General features: G+C 42.0%; 1 protein-coding gene across 1 annotated transcript in view; it reads right to left on the bottom strand.

Moving 5' to 3' along the window:
• Window positions 1–16471, bottom strand: part of BOP1 (BOP1 ribosomal biogenesis factor) — a 200002-nt gene that overhangs the window by 22566 nt on the left and 160965 nt on the right. Inside the window, exon 13 of the mRNA XM_068102104.2 lies at window positions 6003–6183. Coding sequence (XP_067958205.1) covers window positions 6003–6183 — 181 coding nt within the window. The remainder of the gene's footprint in view (window positions 1–6002; window positions 6184–16471) is intronic.

The raw sequence follows: 16471 nt of genomic DNA, 5'->3' as shown, positions 1-16471 counted from the left end.
TGGTCACTTTATTTATATATTTATTTATTTATACCCATCTTCTCTCGCTTGTTTTAAAGTGTCTACCTGAGACTGAATTGTCTCAAGCTCTCCCCCTCCAGGATCTAAAATCTGCTGTCGCCAGCCACCTCATGGTCTCCTTCAATTGCACTGCTGAGACCCTGCTATTGAATCTTTGCCCACTCTGTTCATCCTCTTGCACTGCAGTACATGCACGTTCATGTCCTATTGTTTAACCTTCAACCCATTTTGTGTTTGATAACCCTTTTCCTCCGAAGCGATACTAAATGTCAGTTTTCCCTCCCAATTTAGTTAGCTCTTAGAACATTCTTAAACAATAAACAAACACCATGTACGTATGCATGTATACATATATGCAACAAAATGTTTATATTTTTTAAGAAAAAAATTACAAATTGCAATAAAGAAAACGTCTTTCCATTGACATTCTTTTCAACAGCAAAGAAAAACCAGAAATTTCCTTTTTTTATTCACACAGTCATGTCATGTCATGTCATGTCATGTCATGTCATGTCTTCAATGATCCACACGCTTGCTCCACTCGACCCACTTGGACGTGAACCTCAACTTCAGATGTTGCCCATGTTGCCCGCGATGACGCTATCTCCGAGGGCCTTTCACTTAATCACCGCAGGCAGGTTGGTGGTCTTTCCGTCTTCTACCGACTCCTCTCCGGCCTTGCTCCCCCAGCTCTCTCTGGGCTCTGTCCCCCAGGTATTCCTGCAGGTCGCACGGGATCTGCCTGCAACCCTCTTATGGTTAAACTGCCAAGGTCAAGACTCTCTGCTCACCTTCATTCCTTCATTCCTCTTTTCTCCCGCCTCTGGAACGGACTCCCTCACTCTCTTCAATCCCACCCCTCCCTCCAGGTCTTTGGAACGGCTGTTCACCACCATCTCTTATCTTCCCCAATCCAAAACCTTGATCTTTTCTACCCCCTCTAATTTCACCCCAGATACACTTTTTTGAGGTGACTTTTGACTTCTTTCCTGGAAGTCCTTGGTGTCCTTGCGTTTTATACCTATCCTGCCTCCCCCCAGGCCCTCTCCCTCCAAAAACATCTCCCGATGTCCCTGCTCTCAAATGTTGTGTTTGTGTGCTTCCTCCCCTTCTCTCCCCATCTTGTCGACCGCTCCCCTTTTTATATACTTTGTTTGCTTGTTTGTTTGATTTGTTTGTTTGATAAATGTTAGCTCTTTCACGAGCCTCGACTCTGTATACAAAAAAAAAAAAAAAAATTCGTCAGCAAGGAGAGACAATTTCGGTGAGATCATGTCCACCTGTCCGACACCTTGCTATCTGCTATCCTGATCTTGCCACTAGTTTGGTTCAATTTCAAGGTCGCTGTTCTATCATCGTATATCTCGCTTAATACATTGATGTAGATCAGTGCTTCTCAAACTTTTTGGCATGACGCCCCCCTTTTGAATATTTACCAAACCCTCATGTCTACCACCCCCATTTTTATTGAAAGAAATTTTACTCTTTGCACTGTTATTTATATTATTGTTCATGATCAAACTAACTCATAATTATTTTATCCATGTATCCAGTGCATTTGGGGGAAGATTGAAATATATGCATACAAGCTTTAATATTATTTTATTTTATCGAAAATTTCCTAATGTACACAAATTATGTCAGTACATACAAATTTCAATCAACACTTGTATACCGGTGTGTGTGTGTGTGTGTGTCAACAAATCCATTAGTTGTGGTGTTATTCACAGGCAGCAGCACACATGGAGCTGGCGCGATGTTTGAAGGTCGTGGGGGTATTGCAAGGTGGAGCACGTTGGTGTTTGTAGAAATATCTAGCTTTATTTATCAATTTTTGTATATTTCAGCCGAATCCGACATTAAAGATGTTTTTTTTTCACATTGACTCACGTACCTACATCTGCCCCCAGTACCCATCTCGCACCCTCAAGGAGCCCCTCCTCTCCCCTCCAGTTTGGAAAGCACTGATGTAGATGGAGTTGCCATATAGGTGATGTACATCTTATAAGACACTTGTTTCCACACTTTTTATTTTTTACCAACTAAACATTTAAATAAATCAATACTCATCCTCTAAACATTTAATTAAATGAAATAAATAAATAATTGGATAACAGCACAAGCAGTACAAACCAATAAGGGCAAGGGAGATCAGCAACGAATTACAAGATATTAGAATGTCTAAAAATTTCACCTAGGTGATGAAAAATATATTAGAAACCATAATTATGGATTCAGAAAGCTAACATCTGGAACGTTTTAACTATAGATTAGGAACAGGAACAGTCATATCATGTTTAACAGCCTTACTGGAATGCGTTTTAAGGAAGGAACAATTTGCACCGATGCATTTCTGTTTCAGATTCCATTCTTCTGTCATCAAATAGTTTTGATCCTTTGCATGCATCGAGTGTGGGGTGTGTGGCTGTCCTTTCTCGGTATTAAAAAAAAAAATCATAGGATATATCCTCACTCAAGATCCATGATATAATATGTTGGGCTGTGTATGTTGCACAAGTATGATGGGCCAAATGACCTCATGAAAGTTGTTGGTCCTTCCTTGAATGACCTATCAATATGTCCTTCTGTGTGATATTTAACGACTTGCCATGGACATTGTACATTACAATTAGGATGCTGTTCAGAGTACCACCCTTAAAGGATTCAGTATCACCAACACAGGGACTACCGAGAGTGGTGCAGCAAAAGCTCCATCTCACTCTCACTGAACTGTATCGCTATGTGAAAGGTTTGGCCACCAGGGGGCAGGACAGTTGAGCCCAGTCATGGGAACTATCGACATGGCGATTTGGCTGGCTGTAAAAAAAATCAGTAAGGTGGGATGGTTGCAGAGTGGAGAGAGTTGGCCGAGGAGTGGGAGGTGGAGGAGTATCGGGAGATTTAGTGTTATTATTTTTGTTTTCCTTTTTAACTATTGAGGGCACCATATTTCAGCAAAAACTAAAATAAAAAAAAGAAGAAATGCTCCAACTCTTCAAGCTGTGTCGAAGTTTGAACTTTGACCAGGCACAGAAGCGTAGCGATGGCATTTAACTACCACGTCGCTGCTTGTCCACATGTTGCATTCACAGAGATCATCACGTGCAAAGAGACCCTCAATGCTGCAGGTTGAGAAATGAAGGATCGTAGAAGTCTAAAGTGGACCAACTTGAAGCTGCCATCAGCATGCCTTAGTAGCTTTGCTAATATCCACATAAATGTTGCCGAGCACATGAGGAAAATCTGTTTCTCATCTTAACTGCCAACATTAATGCAGATAGGTATATAATGGTTTCAGCCTTAGTAGTTTATACAAGGATTGGCAAAGAAATCCGAAATTACAAGATAAGTTCAAATCCCCCAAGCATTTTTTGACATCCCCTCCCTCAAGATCGACAAACGTCCTCCAATGATTTATCCAACATATTTAAGCTCACAAAGAATAACTTCTCAATAGCATTCTTAACTTGGTCATCATCCGCAAAGATTTTGATTTCACTTTAAATTTGTAAACTACAGGAGAGGAGCCAAATCTGGTGAATAGGAAGCTTCAGGAAGAATTCCAAACTCCATTACTGTTGCTGTTGCAGGTGCACCATAAGAGTTTTTGGCTGGAGCGTTGCTCTGCACAAGCAAAAATTCTCTGAACGAGTCGTTCCAAGTAGTTTGTGATTATGATTGTGCTTCAGTCTCTTTAACTACTGGAAGCAAAGTGCCCCGGGTATTGTGTAGGCTTGTTATAAAATAGACTGCCATAATTGTTCTTCTGAAATCATAAAAATAGAGGCCACAGCCTTCCCAAACTAGAACAGCACTCGGTAGAGTGCATACCTCCGCCAGGCTAAACAGTTTACATTTTGTATCCCACTGATAGGCCGGATCTGCATCCGGAATTTAACCACAATTTAATCGGCTTGTTCTTGTCACCTACCCATCCCATCCACCGACTTTTGTCATAATCTGTCCACAACTTTTTGAAATATCATGCTATATATCGTTTTCAATGGTGAAGAATCACTAAAATTTATCGTGATCCCCAAAATCGAATCAATTCCTCCTTGTCGAACACCTAACCTGTCCACCAAGTTTCGTCCGCATCGATCCACAACTTGGTAGATCTGCCAGTAACCCTCTTCTGGTGAAATTGCCAAAATCAAGGCTCTCTGCTCACCTTCACTCCTTCATTCCTCTTTTCTCCCGCCTCTGGAACAAACTCCCTCACTCTCTTCAATCCCATTCCTCCCTCCAGATCTTTAAAACAGCTGTTCACCAACATCTCTTATCTTCCCCCATCCAAAACCTTGATCTTTTCTACCCCCGCTAATTCACCCCAAATCCACTTTTTTGAAATACCTGCTACTTTCCTGGAAGTCCTAGCTGTGTCCATGTGTTTTTTTTTAACCTCTCCCACCCACACCCCGTTCCCACGCCTCCTCCCCCCAAGCCCTCTCCCTCCCACAGATCTCCCGATGTCCCTGTTCTCTGCTGTTGTTCTTGTGTGCTTCCCTCTCTCTCCCCATCTTGTCTCCCGCTCCCTTTATTGTACGTTTTGTGTGTCCGTTTGTTTTTTTGTGATTGAAGATAGATAGCTTTTACACGAGCCTCGATCTTGTATACAAAAAAAAAAAAAAAAAAAACTTTTTGAGACGTCCTGCTCACAAACAGACAGACAAAGGAGGCGTGAATATAGAAACTCCGTCCATATTCATGGAGGAGATAATGACACTGCGACTCCAAATTGGCGAGGTGGACTGCGATTGTGGTCACACTTTGTCGTTTGTACTTGGGATCAAAATAGGATGTCATCTCCAGTGATGTGCAATAATGTATCAAGTGGTCAATGTAGTTAACCTCCAAACATTCAAAATAATTTCTCCCACCTTGGAAACATTATCACATAATGCAGTGCAGTGAGGGGCGATGGCAGAGGGAGGCCGAGGTCCCCTCTTCTTTCACCTGACTTAAAAATCATTGTTGGTGCAAACATGTTGATATAGAAGGGGCATCGTCATGCAAAAAAGTTAATATCAGCACAAATTCTCAGCAGTGTAATAAAAAATATATTATTTCAAACATTTTGTTACTGCACAATAAGTATAAATAAATAAAAATTCTTATTTGGATATAGTGAAATGTTTAGAGAGCCTTTACGCAAATACAAGCAGCATTACAGTGCCCATCCCAAGTTGCCCTGAGGGCACTATGAACAACAGTGTGTGGATTGACATTACAAGTGGACCAGACCAACTTGGGCAGGAACATTATCCCCTCTCGTGAAGCCATTAATGTGCCGAGCGGATTTTGATCGACAATCTGACAGTGACACGGTAAATGCACCTGAGACTAGCTCGGCCTTACAAACCTTGAATATCATTACCTTCAGCCAGGTTTGTATCTGTGGGATGCCAATCGAGTAACTGCACACTTATTTTGCATGCAGCACAAGGCTTCGGGGTAGCATCATTGGCTGAAGAGTGCAGCTGTGTCGCTGATGCAATGCTCTCTCTGTATGTTAGGGTAGGAATTTGTAATTGGTCCACGGTGCCGGTGATAGCTCGCCTACTCTCACGAAGGACACCGTGGGATCTTTAATGCCCATCAACGAATGCCAGCAGATGGGACGCCCGTTTAACGTCCATCCAAGGCATGGCACACATTGGTGAATCACACTGCCTGTGAACACCAAGGTGACAATTTACAGCTGGGCGAGGCAGCTTAGAGGTGAGTGTGCGTAACTCTCGGCCATCCTGCCAGCTCACCTCACCACTACGTCGACGCCATATTCAGGCACATCACCCAAATTTAAACAATTGAGATGAAACAAAAAGGAATAAACAAGGAATATTTAAAACTGAGCTCGATAAAAGGAGTTAATTTTTTATCAACATACACATTCTAGCAACAAAGAATACACATTCCAGTACTTATTGGTACATTTAGCTTTGACTCAAATGGCAACTTGCAAACTCATCGGACAGTACCTTGGAATGCCGGATTGTCAGACGTATCCCCGACTCGTTGTCAGTGACATCAGCTGCAGCCCATGTTGCCGGCTGGGGAGGTGCTTCCTCTGGCGGTGTGTATGATGCAAGCAGACCGTCTGTGCCCTGACATACCAGCCAGTCACCGAGGAATGGATTAATGAGAACCACGGTCTCATTTCTATGAGGCAATGTGTGGAAGGCAGAGAAATTGTGGACGCGTTGTTACACAAAAGGGAGGTATCATGTTCATCATACTGCTGAATTCTTCCCTCTGCAAGCACTTAACTTCACCCAATGTTGTGAAACTCCATCCAGGAGAAATAAATAAATTGGTCTCTGTGTCTGCCAAGAGAAATGGCTAAACCCATCAAGCCATGAGCAGATTCCATAAATGCACGAGTATAATGGAAATAATGTTACTTGGAGGTGCATTTTAAAAATTATATAAACCCCACGAGTGCCCCACATCCCCACCTCCTCCCCAAAGATTTAACATGAAACTTCCATTCAAAATAAATCTGCTGAGCCTAAACTGTCCCTTGACTACTCTCTTCCTGTAGGTAGGATTAAAAACCCACTAGTCCCACAGACCCACACTCAGTAATAGGTCTTTTACTTTGGACAACCACATGATAAGAGGTTTGAATAATTTGATCAAACATTGCGAGTAATAAAACACAATCTATATAGTTTCATCTGAAAGCATCCCAAGCGAGCTATGAATCACTGCCATCTTAAAATTGATCTCAAGTGCTAAGTGTTATTAGTAGTGTCGGTTCAGGAACGATCATATAATAATCAGCCTGAGGCCCGATCACAATGTGTACCTGGGGTTGCACTAAGTTGAAATGTACACAATATCTTATAAATTATTACTTGCAAAATCGAAGATTTTTCAAATATATTGGTTGGTCGTGTGCGTTATTCTGTCTGTTTGTCTGTCTGTCCGTTTGTCCGACTGTTTGTCTGTTTGTCTGACTGTCAATCGCCTACAGGTCACAATTTAAAACCGATCTTCATGAAACTTCAGATGGTAGAGTTGGTCAAAAGGAAGAAGCCTATTGATTTTGAGGTCAAAGGTCATCTTGAGGTTGAGTTTATAAAATTAACATTTTTCATCCGATTGACTTGAAAATTGAACAGCATTGGCATATTGAGTCACTAAATTGGGAAACTAACGATTTTTGAGGTCAAAAGGTCAAATGTCAACTCAAACTTCTAAGATCATCAATTTTTGATATGAAAAATCGCCACTTTTCATCCGATTGACTTGAAAATTAAACAGCGATTGCATAGTGCCTCAGTCAATAGGAAACCAACTATTTTTGATGCCAAAAGGTGAAACTTCTAATATCATCAGTTTTCATCTGAAAAATCATCAATTTTAATCCGATTGACCCAAGCTTTGATTAAGACGGTCAATTACAATCTTAATGAAATACACAATTTGATGTATCCATGGCAACTCTTTTTTTAGGGGGGGGGGGGTGGATTTTGTAAGTTTCGTGCTCTACATGACGTCTTCTTGTTTTATTTATTTATTTATTTTATTTATCTTTTACACATATTTTATTTATTTTTATTATTATTATATTTTATATTACATTTCCCTGTAAGTGAAGTGTACATATTATTGGTTCCACTTGTGATGTCAAAATATCACAAAATTTTAGCAATGCTGTTATTTGTTTGTATATTTATTGGGTATGAACTTTCATCTAGTTCTCGGGGGTCATTTTATACTTTAAAAAGGCTTTAGAGTTTAGATGATGTACAAGCACAACTCTGTTAGTCACAAACCCATTACTGCTAATGACCATGCAATAGAGTACCAAAAGAGGAGGGATAATGGTCAATAGCACAAGGTGAACAAGAGGTTATCTTACAAATATTTTCAAGTTTTTGTGTGTATATTGTTACTGATCGCGGTTAGGATGTTATAGACCGAGCGGTGGTTTAAAACCGCGACCTAACAAAACTCACCCGATTCCACCCGAACGTTGGTTGTATCGCACCCTAGCTGCTCAATGAGGGAAAAGACAAAAGCGACGCAATGCAAGAGGAAAACGGAGACAAAAAAAGGTTTGAAATACTACTACATTTATTCCTACTATTTACACACAAGCAAAAAGACAGATGTCACGTTTATTTACAAGCACAAGACGCAGGTGACACAGTGCAAATTTAGCTTACCTACAGACTTAACTTATATCCCAGGACAGAACAAACAGAACGCTGACTCACGCGGGGAATGCCAGGGATGGCAGAAGGTGGATGGCTGGAGGGAGAGGAAAGGTCCAAGGGGGGTCCCGCAGCACAACCGGCGCGTTCAGCAGCCGCCGGTCCGTTTCGGCCCTGCTCCGAACCGCCGTTCAGGCCCCCTTTGGCGGTTGGGTGGCGCTGCTGCGGCCGCCTGCACTTGCCCTGCCAGGCCTTGTCTCACTCGTCACCACCGACTCCTCACCACCGCAACCAACTGACCACCGACTCCTTTCTCTGGCAACCGACTGTGACCAACTCCTTGCAACCAACTCCTCCTCTCTTTCTCTCAACCGACCCAGACCAACCCAGAGTGCATCTCTCTTTCTTCTTCTCTCGCTCCACTTCCGGTTGCGCCCTTTTATAGCGCCCCCAGCGATCACGCCCCCGGCGCTTTGGACACGCCCATCGGGGCGCTCACCTCGGCCCTGGCTGGTCGCACGACCCTCGGGCTCCGCCCCGGACGACGACGGGCGGGCGCGCCCCTCCCCTCCTCTGACGAGGTGGAGACACGCCTTTCTTCCCTGACTCGAGCCTCGTGGTCAATGGCGGTTATTGGAGGGGAGGTGATTGGGAATCGAGGGCTCAGCAATGACGAGAGGGGATGTAATATTGCAATCGAGGGTCGGCAATCACGAAAGGGGGATGTGAAGGAAATGGGGATTTTTGGGGATGGGAATGAAAGGGGATCTATTCTCTTTCACTGGTGCAATGGAGTACTTCAATTAATGGGAGACACAGCCTTATCCTAAAACACAGAATAAGATATAACTGTCAAAAGAAAAGATATATCGTGTCCTGCCTGTATGTTTTTATGGACTAACTACGGGAACGCCCTTTGACCTTTATACAACCACAACGGAGGGAGGAGGGGTGATATTTTACAACATTTTACCACCACAACAAAATAAAAAAAACATTCTCATATTCACAACAATATGTTTGTTTGGTTGTCCGTTATTCTTTCACGGCCGAACCATAGCACCTAGAGGCCCCGATTTTGGATGTAGGTACTTCAGAATGTGGGCAAGGTTTTAAGCTACCACACATTGGCCTTGACAGCCGTTTTTAGGCCACCAAAAAGTGTATATTGGGATGTGGGATCAGGTAATGCTGCCACTGGCTCAATCAAAAGGTAACCATCATGAGGCCAATAACTCCATAGCTTTTCAATGTCCAACATGTCCCAAAACCACCACCAGGAAAGGGCAACGCCACTAGTTATCTATATATTTAGTGATAAAAGCTATGAAATAACAGACCGCTTTTGCTTGCCTTCTAAAGTTTTATATTTGACAATTCTGAATGCCCTTTACCCCTGTGATCCACATGGCTGTCAGGAATAACTCTCATCGCACCAGAGCACAAAGTAACACGTATGTACGGATTGATTAGTTTCAAGGTGGCCTAAACGAGGCCTTTTGCACATGCACTGTGTGTGTGTGTGTGTGTGTGTGTGTGTGTGTGTGTGTGTGTGTGTGTGTGTGTGTGTGTATGTGTGTGTGTGTTCACACTGACTCAGTTATGCAAGCCGGGTACTTTTAACCTGCCGTTAGTAGCGTAAAATCTGAAATGCATGTAGTGTTTTAAACATAATTTTCAGCATTTAAATGACGGAGTGGCAATTTCAAAAAATGTTTAACCATAATTTCTGTGTTCCTCAATGCAAATCAGATTCACGAGAATATAGGAATACGAGAAATATCCGTGGATGATATGAGTTGGGTCCCAACCATTTCCTGTTAATACAATTAGCAAGTGTGGTGGTGGTGAGGTCATAACGCATGTGGTTATAGCACTAACACACAGACACACACATACACACCTCCTTTCACCAATAGATGCAAAAATCGAGTAGAATTTCTTTGTGGCCCCAGAACCAAACAAAAAAATATATTTACAATGGCAATTACAGCCCATACAACTCTCACTCCCACCCCTCTTCCCCTCCCAAACATGATTAATTGTAAACATCATCATTTTTAACTTACCCTGTACAAGCCCCAGATATGACTTTCCCATCGGTGTTAAGAAGCACGAAGGTTTGATTAAAACTTGCCCATGTACGAAACTTCAGGCCTTGCAAGGGCCCATATTGTTGGGATTTTTTTGCAATATGGACTGCAAGATATCAACTTTTTGTATGAGTTGATCAGGAAATTCTCCAACTGTTTCATTGTGCAGAGGCACACCCCTTTCTCACAGATAAGTTTACAAGTATTTCCTGCTTTTTAAAAAGTTTTTTTCGTCGTTTCATTCTGCAATCCTTATCTGGAAGGCACGAAATATGTCCAGGCTGCCCCAATTTACTTAGTTACAAGAAGTTTGTGCTCATGCGTGCCGGGCAATCCATAATTTTGAAAGTGCTGTATTAATCCAAACTTGTTGAACCCACGGTCACCAAAAATATAAACAAATATTTACCATGGTCGAAACATTATGCAGGATCTCCTCTGCCATATCCTTCTGACTATGAAACCTTAACTTCTGAACAATTCACATTAAAATTTATCTTTAAAGAGTGTGATAAAGATAAACAGATACCTTATGCAGGATTTCCTTTGATGTGCTTCAAGCATCATCTATATACACTGTCCTTCAAAACATATGTAAAACATACAAGTTAAAGCAAATTAGATATAGATAATTAACCAATCAGAAGTCATGCCATTTGCTATTGGCAGGTTGTGAGCCGAGTGTTTTTCAATCTATTCTTCACACACAGTTTACTGTCTTGTATACATTTATACAATGCCAACATTTAGGAAAACCACCACCACCTTTAGAGGCCATTTTTCCCTGCAGAGCAGGGGTTTTCCTTTTTTGGGCACCGTGGTCCCCTTTTTGAAGCAATGTTTTATGGCCGGGTGCCCTTCCTGCCACCAACCCTGTTAGTCGCCTCTTGCAACACACAGGGAATTACCAGTGAACTGGTACTCAATTTGCCAACCTCGGAGGCATGACAGGCTGAGTCAACCCCCTTGACATTAATTCAGCGATTGACCAGGATTCGAACTCAGGATCCTAGGAATCCCACCCAAGCCGGCACCCTAACCACTAAGCCAACACCAGGCTTTCCATTTAGGAAAACAAGGAGAAATAAACAAACTGTTAACATTTGTACAAACAAGTTAGATTAGTTGAGTGCCTTGGACATGATAAATGTATTTCACTCCTAATGGGAGTAGTTAGTGACAGCATATCAATGCAAGTTGGAATCAGAGATTCAGAGACAAGAAAGCAATCAGAGATTGCAGACCCTTGCCAGGGCATGTGTGGTTTTGCCCTTTGGGTCCTCAACGGTCTTTTGGGTCATTAAGGGTTTTCGTGTTCTGAAGGTTTTAGGGGTATCGAAGGGTCTTAGGGTTCTAAAGGCTCCAAAGTGTTTTAGGTGTCTTATGGTGGCTTTGCGGCATGTAGTGTTTTTACGGTCTTTGTGGGTCTTCATGGTCTTAATAAGTCTCAGGGTCGCAGGGGTATTAGGGGTCGTAGAGAGTCTTGGGATTCTAAAGGGTCAAATGTAATAAATACACATACTCACATTCTGTGCGGAAAAACAAACAGACAAACGAACGGACCCAAATGCAATACTCACTCCTCTGGTGAGGGTAAGACAACATCATTTAACGCAGAGCCTCGTTGGGAATATATATTACAGTAGATCTGCGAATGAATGATCTTCATATTAAAGTAGTTCGGCATGTGGGCTCATACCCTCACACACAGAGTAATTACAATAGTCTCCCGCACCCATTCATGGAAGGGCGAGGCTAATAATTTGTAAAGGCCGTTATATATATTTTTTAAATACTCAATATATCAAACAATGTGACGAATATAACTAAAAGCAATAACCCACTCACTGCAGCCCCATCCCCCTTTTTTTAAAGCAAAACGAAGTGAAAAGCCTGAACCCCATTATTGGTCATATTAGGAATAAAGGGTCAGAACATCACATTAAGAGGTATATAATCCACCAAATGAAATGCTATGGATAACTAATTAAATCGAATGAAATGTAAATTATTGCAACAGAGAAAGGACCATAAAAACTTTTCTTTTATACAACGATCCAAGGATTATGGGGCCCGAGCTTGTACGCAAAACATACAGGACAAAGACATTGCTAGATATCAGAGTACTCTTACATGGATTATAAGGACATTAGTAGACAATGCATAAATTGGCACAGTATATATGGATTTGAACATCTGGGATCCCAGCATCATTAGCCTTGGCTTCAGATGCGAATGCTAAACAGACTAACTAGTCTTGTACAAGATGTTTTTCAATATGGCTGCATAATTGCAAATACATCGAGAAACTATTGAAGTCTCTTTTAAACAATGAATAAATGTAATAACTGCACCAGCTTACTGTTCTGCACTCTCCAAAGTACTTTATACAGAAGTAATTGCGTTATACTCAAAATATAATTGAACAACGCCAAAGCCACTTAATCTAGGTCGATGCTAGGTTACAATGCGGAAGAAGAAGAACCCCCAAAAAAAGCAAGTACTTCTTAACTAAACTCCAACAGCTGGCAGCACTCAATGTAAAAACATTTAGTTTGACAGTGGAGCACTTTGTACAACAGTGCAGCACTTTGTCATGGTGGTAACAGAAGGGCCGAGGCCCAAATGCATGCGGTTTGGAAAACAAACAACATGTCCGATCAGACGTGTGAAAACGAGCCCCCTGCACCCAGAGCTCACCCTGTCCGGCTCCTGTAACGGGCACGCACAAAGGTGGCGGTGCTTTGATCACAGCGCGCCGAGGCTGCCCAAACCATCAGCGGGGGGAATAGAACACCCGCTGCACAGCCTCGCTGGGATCAAGCGATTCATTAGCTCATGGGTTATAGGGTCAAGAGCCCTTGGGTCAAGCTGAATTTGTCAGGGCTACTGCTTCCTTCTCCCATCATACTATCTGCCTGCTTACACGGTGTTTCTCAACCTTGATAGAGAATCTCAGTTCAAACTATTACTTTTCCATGAAAAGTAACACTTGGTTTTTGGATACATAATCGAAACCCACCCACCCCCTCCCCATACATCATCTAATCCCCCCCCCCCGCCCCCCGTCACACCATCAACACTCCCGCCCTTCTGAATCTTGGATTTCTTAGCCCAACCATCCCCTGATATGAACATACACCTCAGCCCGTCTTCATTTTAACACTTTGCTCATTTGTTTTCTGTGAACAACTGTTTTTGTCCATCTTCCTGCATAAGCACCTACAATCGTTAAGTACCTTCATAGAAACCTCTGCTCCAAAAAGATGAATGGCTGGCATCCATAGAGGGTGAATGAGGTCTCTGCATCTACCTCACGCTCTATGGACACTAAATGTCCATCGTCTCACCTTCCATGGACACCAACTGCCTATCCATCCTTCTTTTAAAAATAAACCAAACAAACAATCTCTCCTTCTACAGTCACTTTTATCAGCATATATACAGTGCATTCAGAAAGTATTCAGACCCCTTCACTTTTTTCACATTTTGTTATGTTGCAGCCTTATGCTGAAATCGTTTAAATTCATTTTTTCCCTCATCAATCCACATTCAATACCCCATAACGACAAAGAGAAAACAGGATTTTAGAAAGTTTTGTAAATTTATGAAAAAGAAAAAACTGAAATATCACATTTACATAAGTATTCATACCCTTTGCTATGACACTTGAAATTTAGCTCAGGTGCCTCCAATTTCTCTTGATCATCTTTGAGATGCTCTACACCTTGATTGGAGTCCACCTGTGGTAAATTCAATTGATTAGACATGATTTGGAAAGGCACACACCTGTCTATATAAGGTCTCACAGCTGACAATGCATATCAGAGCAGAAACCAAGCCATGAGATCGAAGGAACTGCCTGCAGAGCTCAGAGACAGGATTGTGTCGAGGCACAGATCTGGGGAAGCCTACAAAAAAATTCTGCTGCATTGAAGGTTCCCAAGAGCACAGTGGCCTCCATGATTCTTAAATGGAAGAAGTTTGGAACAACCAGGACTCTTCCTAGAGGGGGCCGCCCGGCCAAACTGAGCAATCGGGGGAGAAGGGCCTTGGTATGAGAGGTGACCAAGAACCCGATGGTCGCTCTGGCTGAGCTCCAGGGATCCTGTGTGGAGATGGGAGAAACTTCCAGAAGGACAACCATCACTGCAACACCCCACCAATCTGGACTTTATGGCAGAGTGGCCAGACGGAAGCCTCTCCTCAGTGAAAAACACATGAAAGCCCGCTTGGAGTTTGCAAAAAAGCACCTAAAGGACTCTGACTGTGAGAAACAAGATTCTGTGGGCTTTCATGCGTTTTTCACTGAGGAGAGGCTTCCGTCTGGCCACTCTGCCATAGGTGTGTGTCTTTCTTGTATTCTTGTATAGACAGGTGTGTGCCTTTCCATATCATGTCCAATCAATTGAATTTACCACAGGTGAACTGCAATCAAGGTGTAGAAACATCTCAAAGATGATCAAGAGAAATGGGAGGCACCTGAGCTAAATTTCAAGTGTCCTGGCAAAGGGTCTGAATACTTATGTCAATGTGATATTTCAGTTTTTTTTCTTTTTAATAAAATTACAAAACTTTCTAAAATCCTGTTTTCTCTTTGTCATTCTGGGGTATTGAGTGTAGATTGATGAGGGAAAAAATGAATTTAAACGATTTCAGCATAAGGCTGCAACATAACAAAATGTGAAAAAGTGAAGGGGTCTGAATACTTTCTGAATGCACTGTATGTGTTGCCTCTCTGAAGCCATTTTCAAATTACTATGTTGCCATGTTTTTTATTTTTGCACACTGACAAATTGGGACCAATAGTGATGAGAAACGAGGAAGTTAAAGAATCGAAATCTTTGCACAAGTGTTTAGCAACATAACACCATAGCCGATGTTTATATCCTTGGAGCAACATATACCACAAAATCAGGAAAATTTCACTTATTCTGAAATTAGATTCCAAAACAACCCATCTGGAGTTCCAAAGGCACACTATGGCCTCCATACTTAGCTACAACCTCAAACCAACAAACGTTGAGAAAGGGCAATGGCATCATGCTTCGATTGCTGAGCATGACACTTCTGGATTCATTACTGTAGTCAGGCTGGTGACTTTAGAGATGCTAACATTTAACAACTTGTCACACTTCCGGTTGTCTTTTGTCGACCAAACTTCTACTATTGCCCACCCCACACTTTATCCACCTTTTCCACTTGTGGAATCATATCCTCACATGGGGCCAAATCCTACCCCTCACGACAGTACGTGGTCACATGACCGACTCGTGCTTCTGCCACGCTTTGTGCTCTCAGCGACTTTGTCGACCTAAGTTTTGCCTTTGGGCTGACAGCCTGGCTAAACTCCCGATTCCATGCATGTCGATGGGTGCCATGGTGTGCTGAGGGATGGAAGGGCAGAACCAGGCCACAGAAATGATTAAATGAGCAGAACAAATTCATAGAATCCAGGTCAGTTATACCTATAAAAAAGGAAGGAAAACTATACATGCTTTGTTAGATGGCTCCAGCACAGGGCCTCCATGACCGACCTTGACCATTTGTTTATTTAGAATTTTATTTTAAATTACGTTAAAACTACTTAATTGCATTAAAAGGTACATTTTGAACACAGACCCCATCCCAAGCCCTCCATGGCAAAGGAAACTATGTATTCAAACTGCATTTATGAGAAAGGATTTAACATTTTAAATTCAGTGAATCTTTGTAACAAAATATATAGATATAAAAATAATAGGAAACCTAATTAATGCTTTAGATTAATAGGACACGTTTAGAACAAAACAAATTTTGCTCTTAGAGTTAGGAACGAGTGAAAGTATGCATGCGTGTACACACCTGTCAGAATAAAATTAACATTTCTGATTGTAAACAAAGTTCATTTTAACAATCTGTGATACAAACACATTCAAATGGATGTGTATTAGTATCTGGTATTAACATATTCCTTGGCAGCACATAGTGAAGGCAACGCATCAACGATATTCTGGATGACAACTCGATCCAGATTTTGTGCCGAAAGTGGAATCAATTTTGTTGCAGCTCTTGCGTATTACTTGGCAGAGCTCGGCATTTACCGCAGCTCCCGATCCATGTTCTCAGACGTTTTCCATTCACGTCAGGACTTTGTGATGCCCAGGGAGGAATTGTGCAGCCAACTGTCTCTTCCAGGCAGAGGTGGTTCTG

Source organism: Myxine glutinosa, chromosome 10, assembly GCF_964187855.1.
Source record: "Myxine glutinosa chromosome 10, kmMyxGlut1.1, whole genome shotgun sequence".
NCBI lineage: Eukaryota > Metazoa > Chordata > Myxini > Myxiniformes > Myxinidae > Myxine > Myxine glutinosa.
Note: the sequence above shows the minus strand (reverse complement) of the source record. Positions and strands in the feature narration are given on the sequence as shown.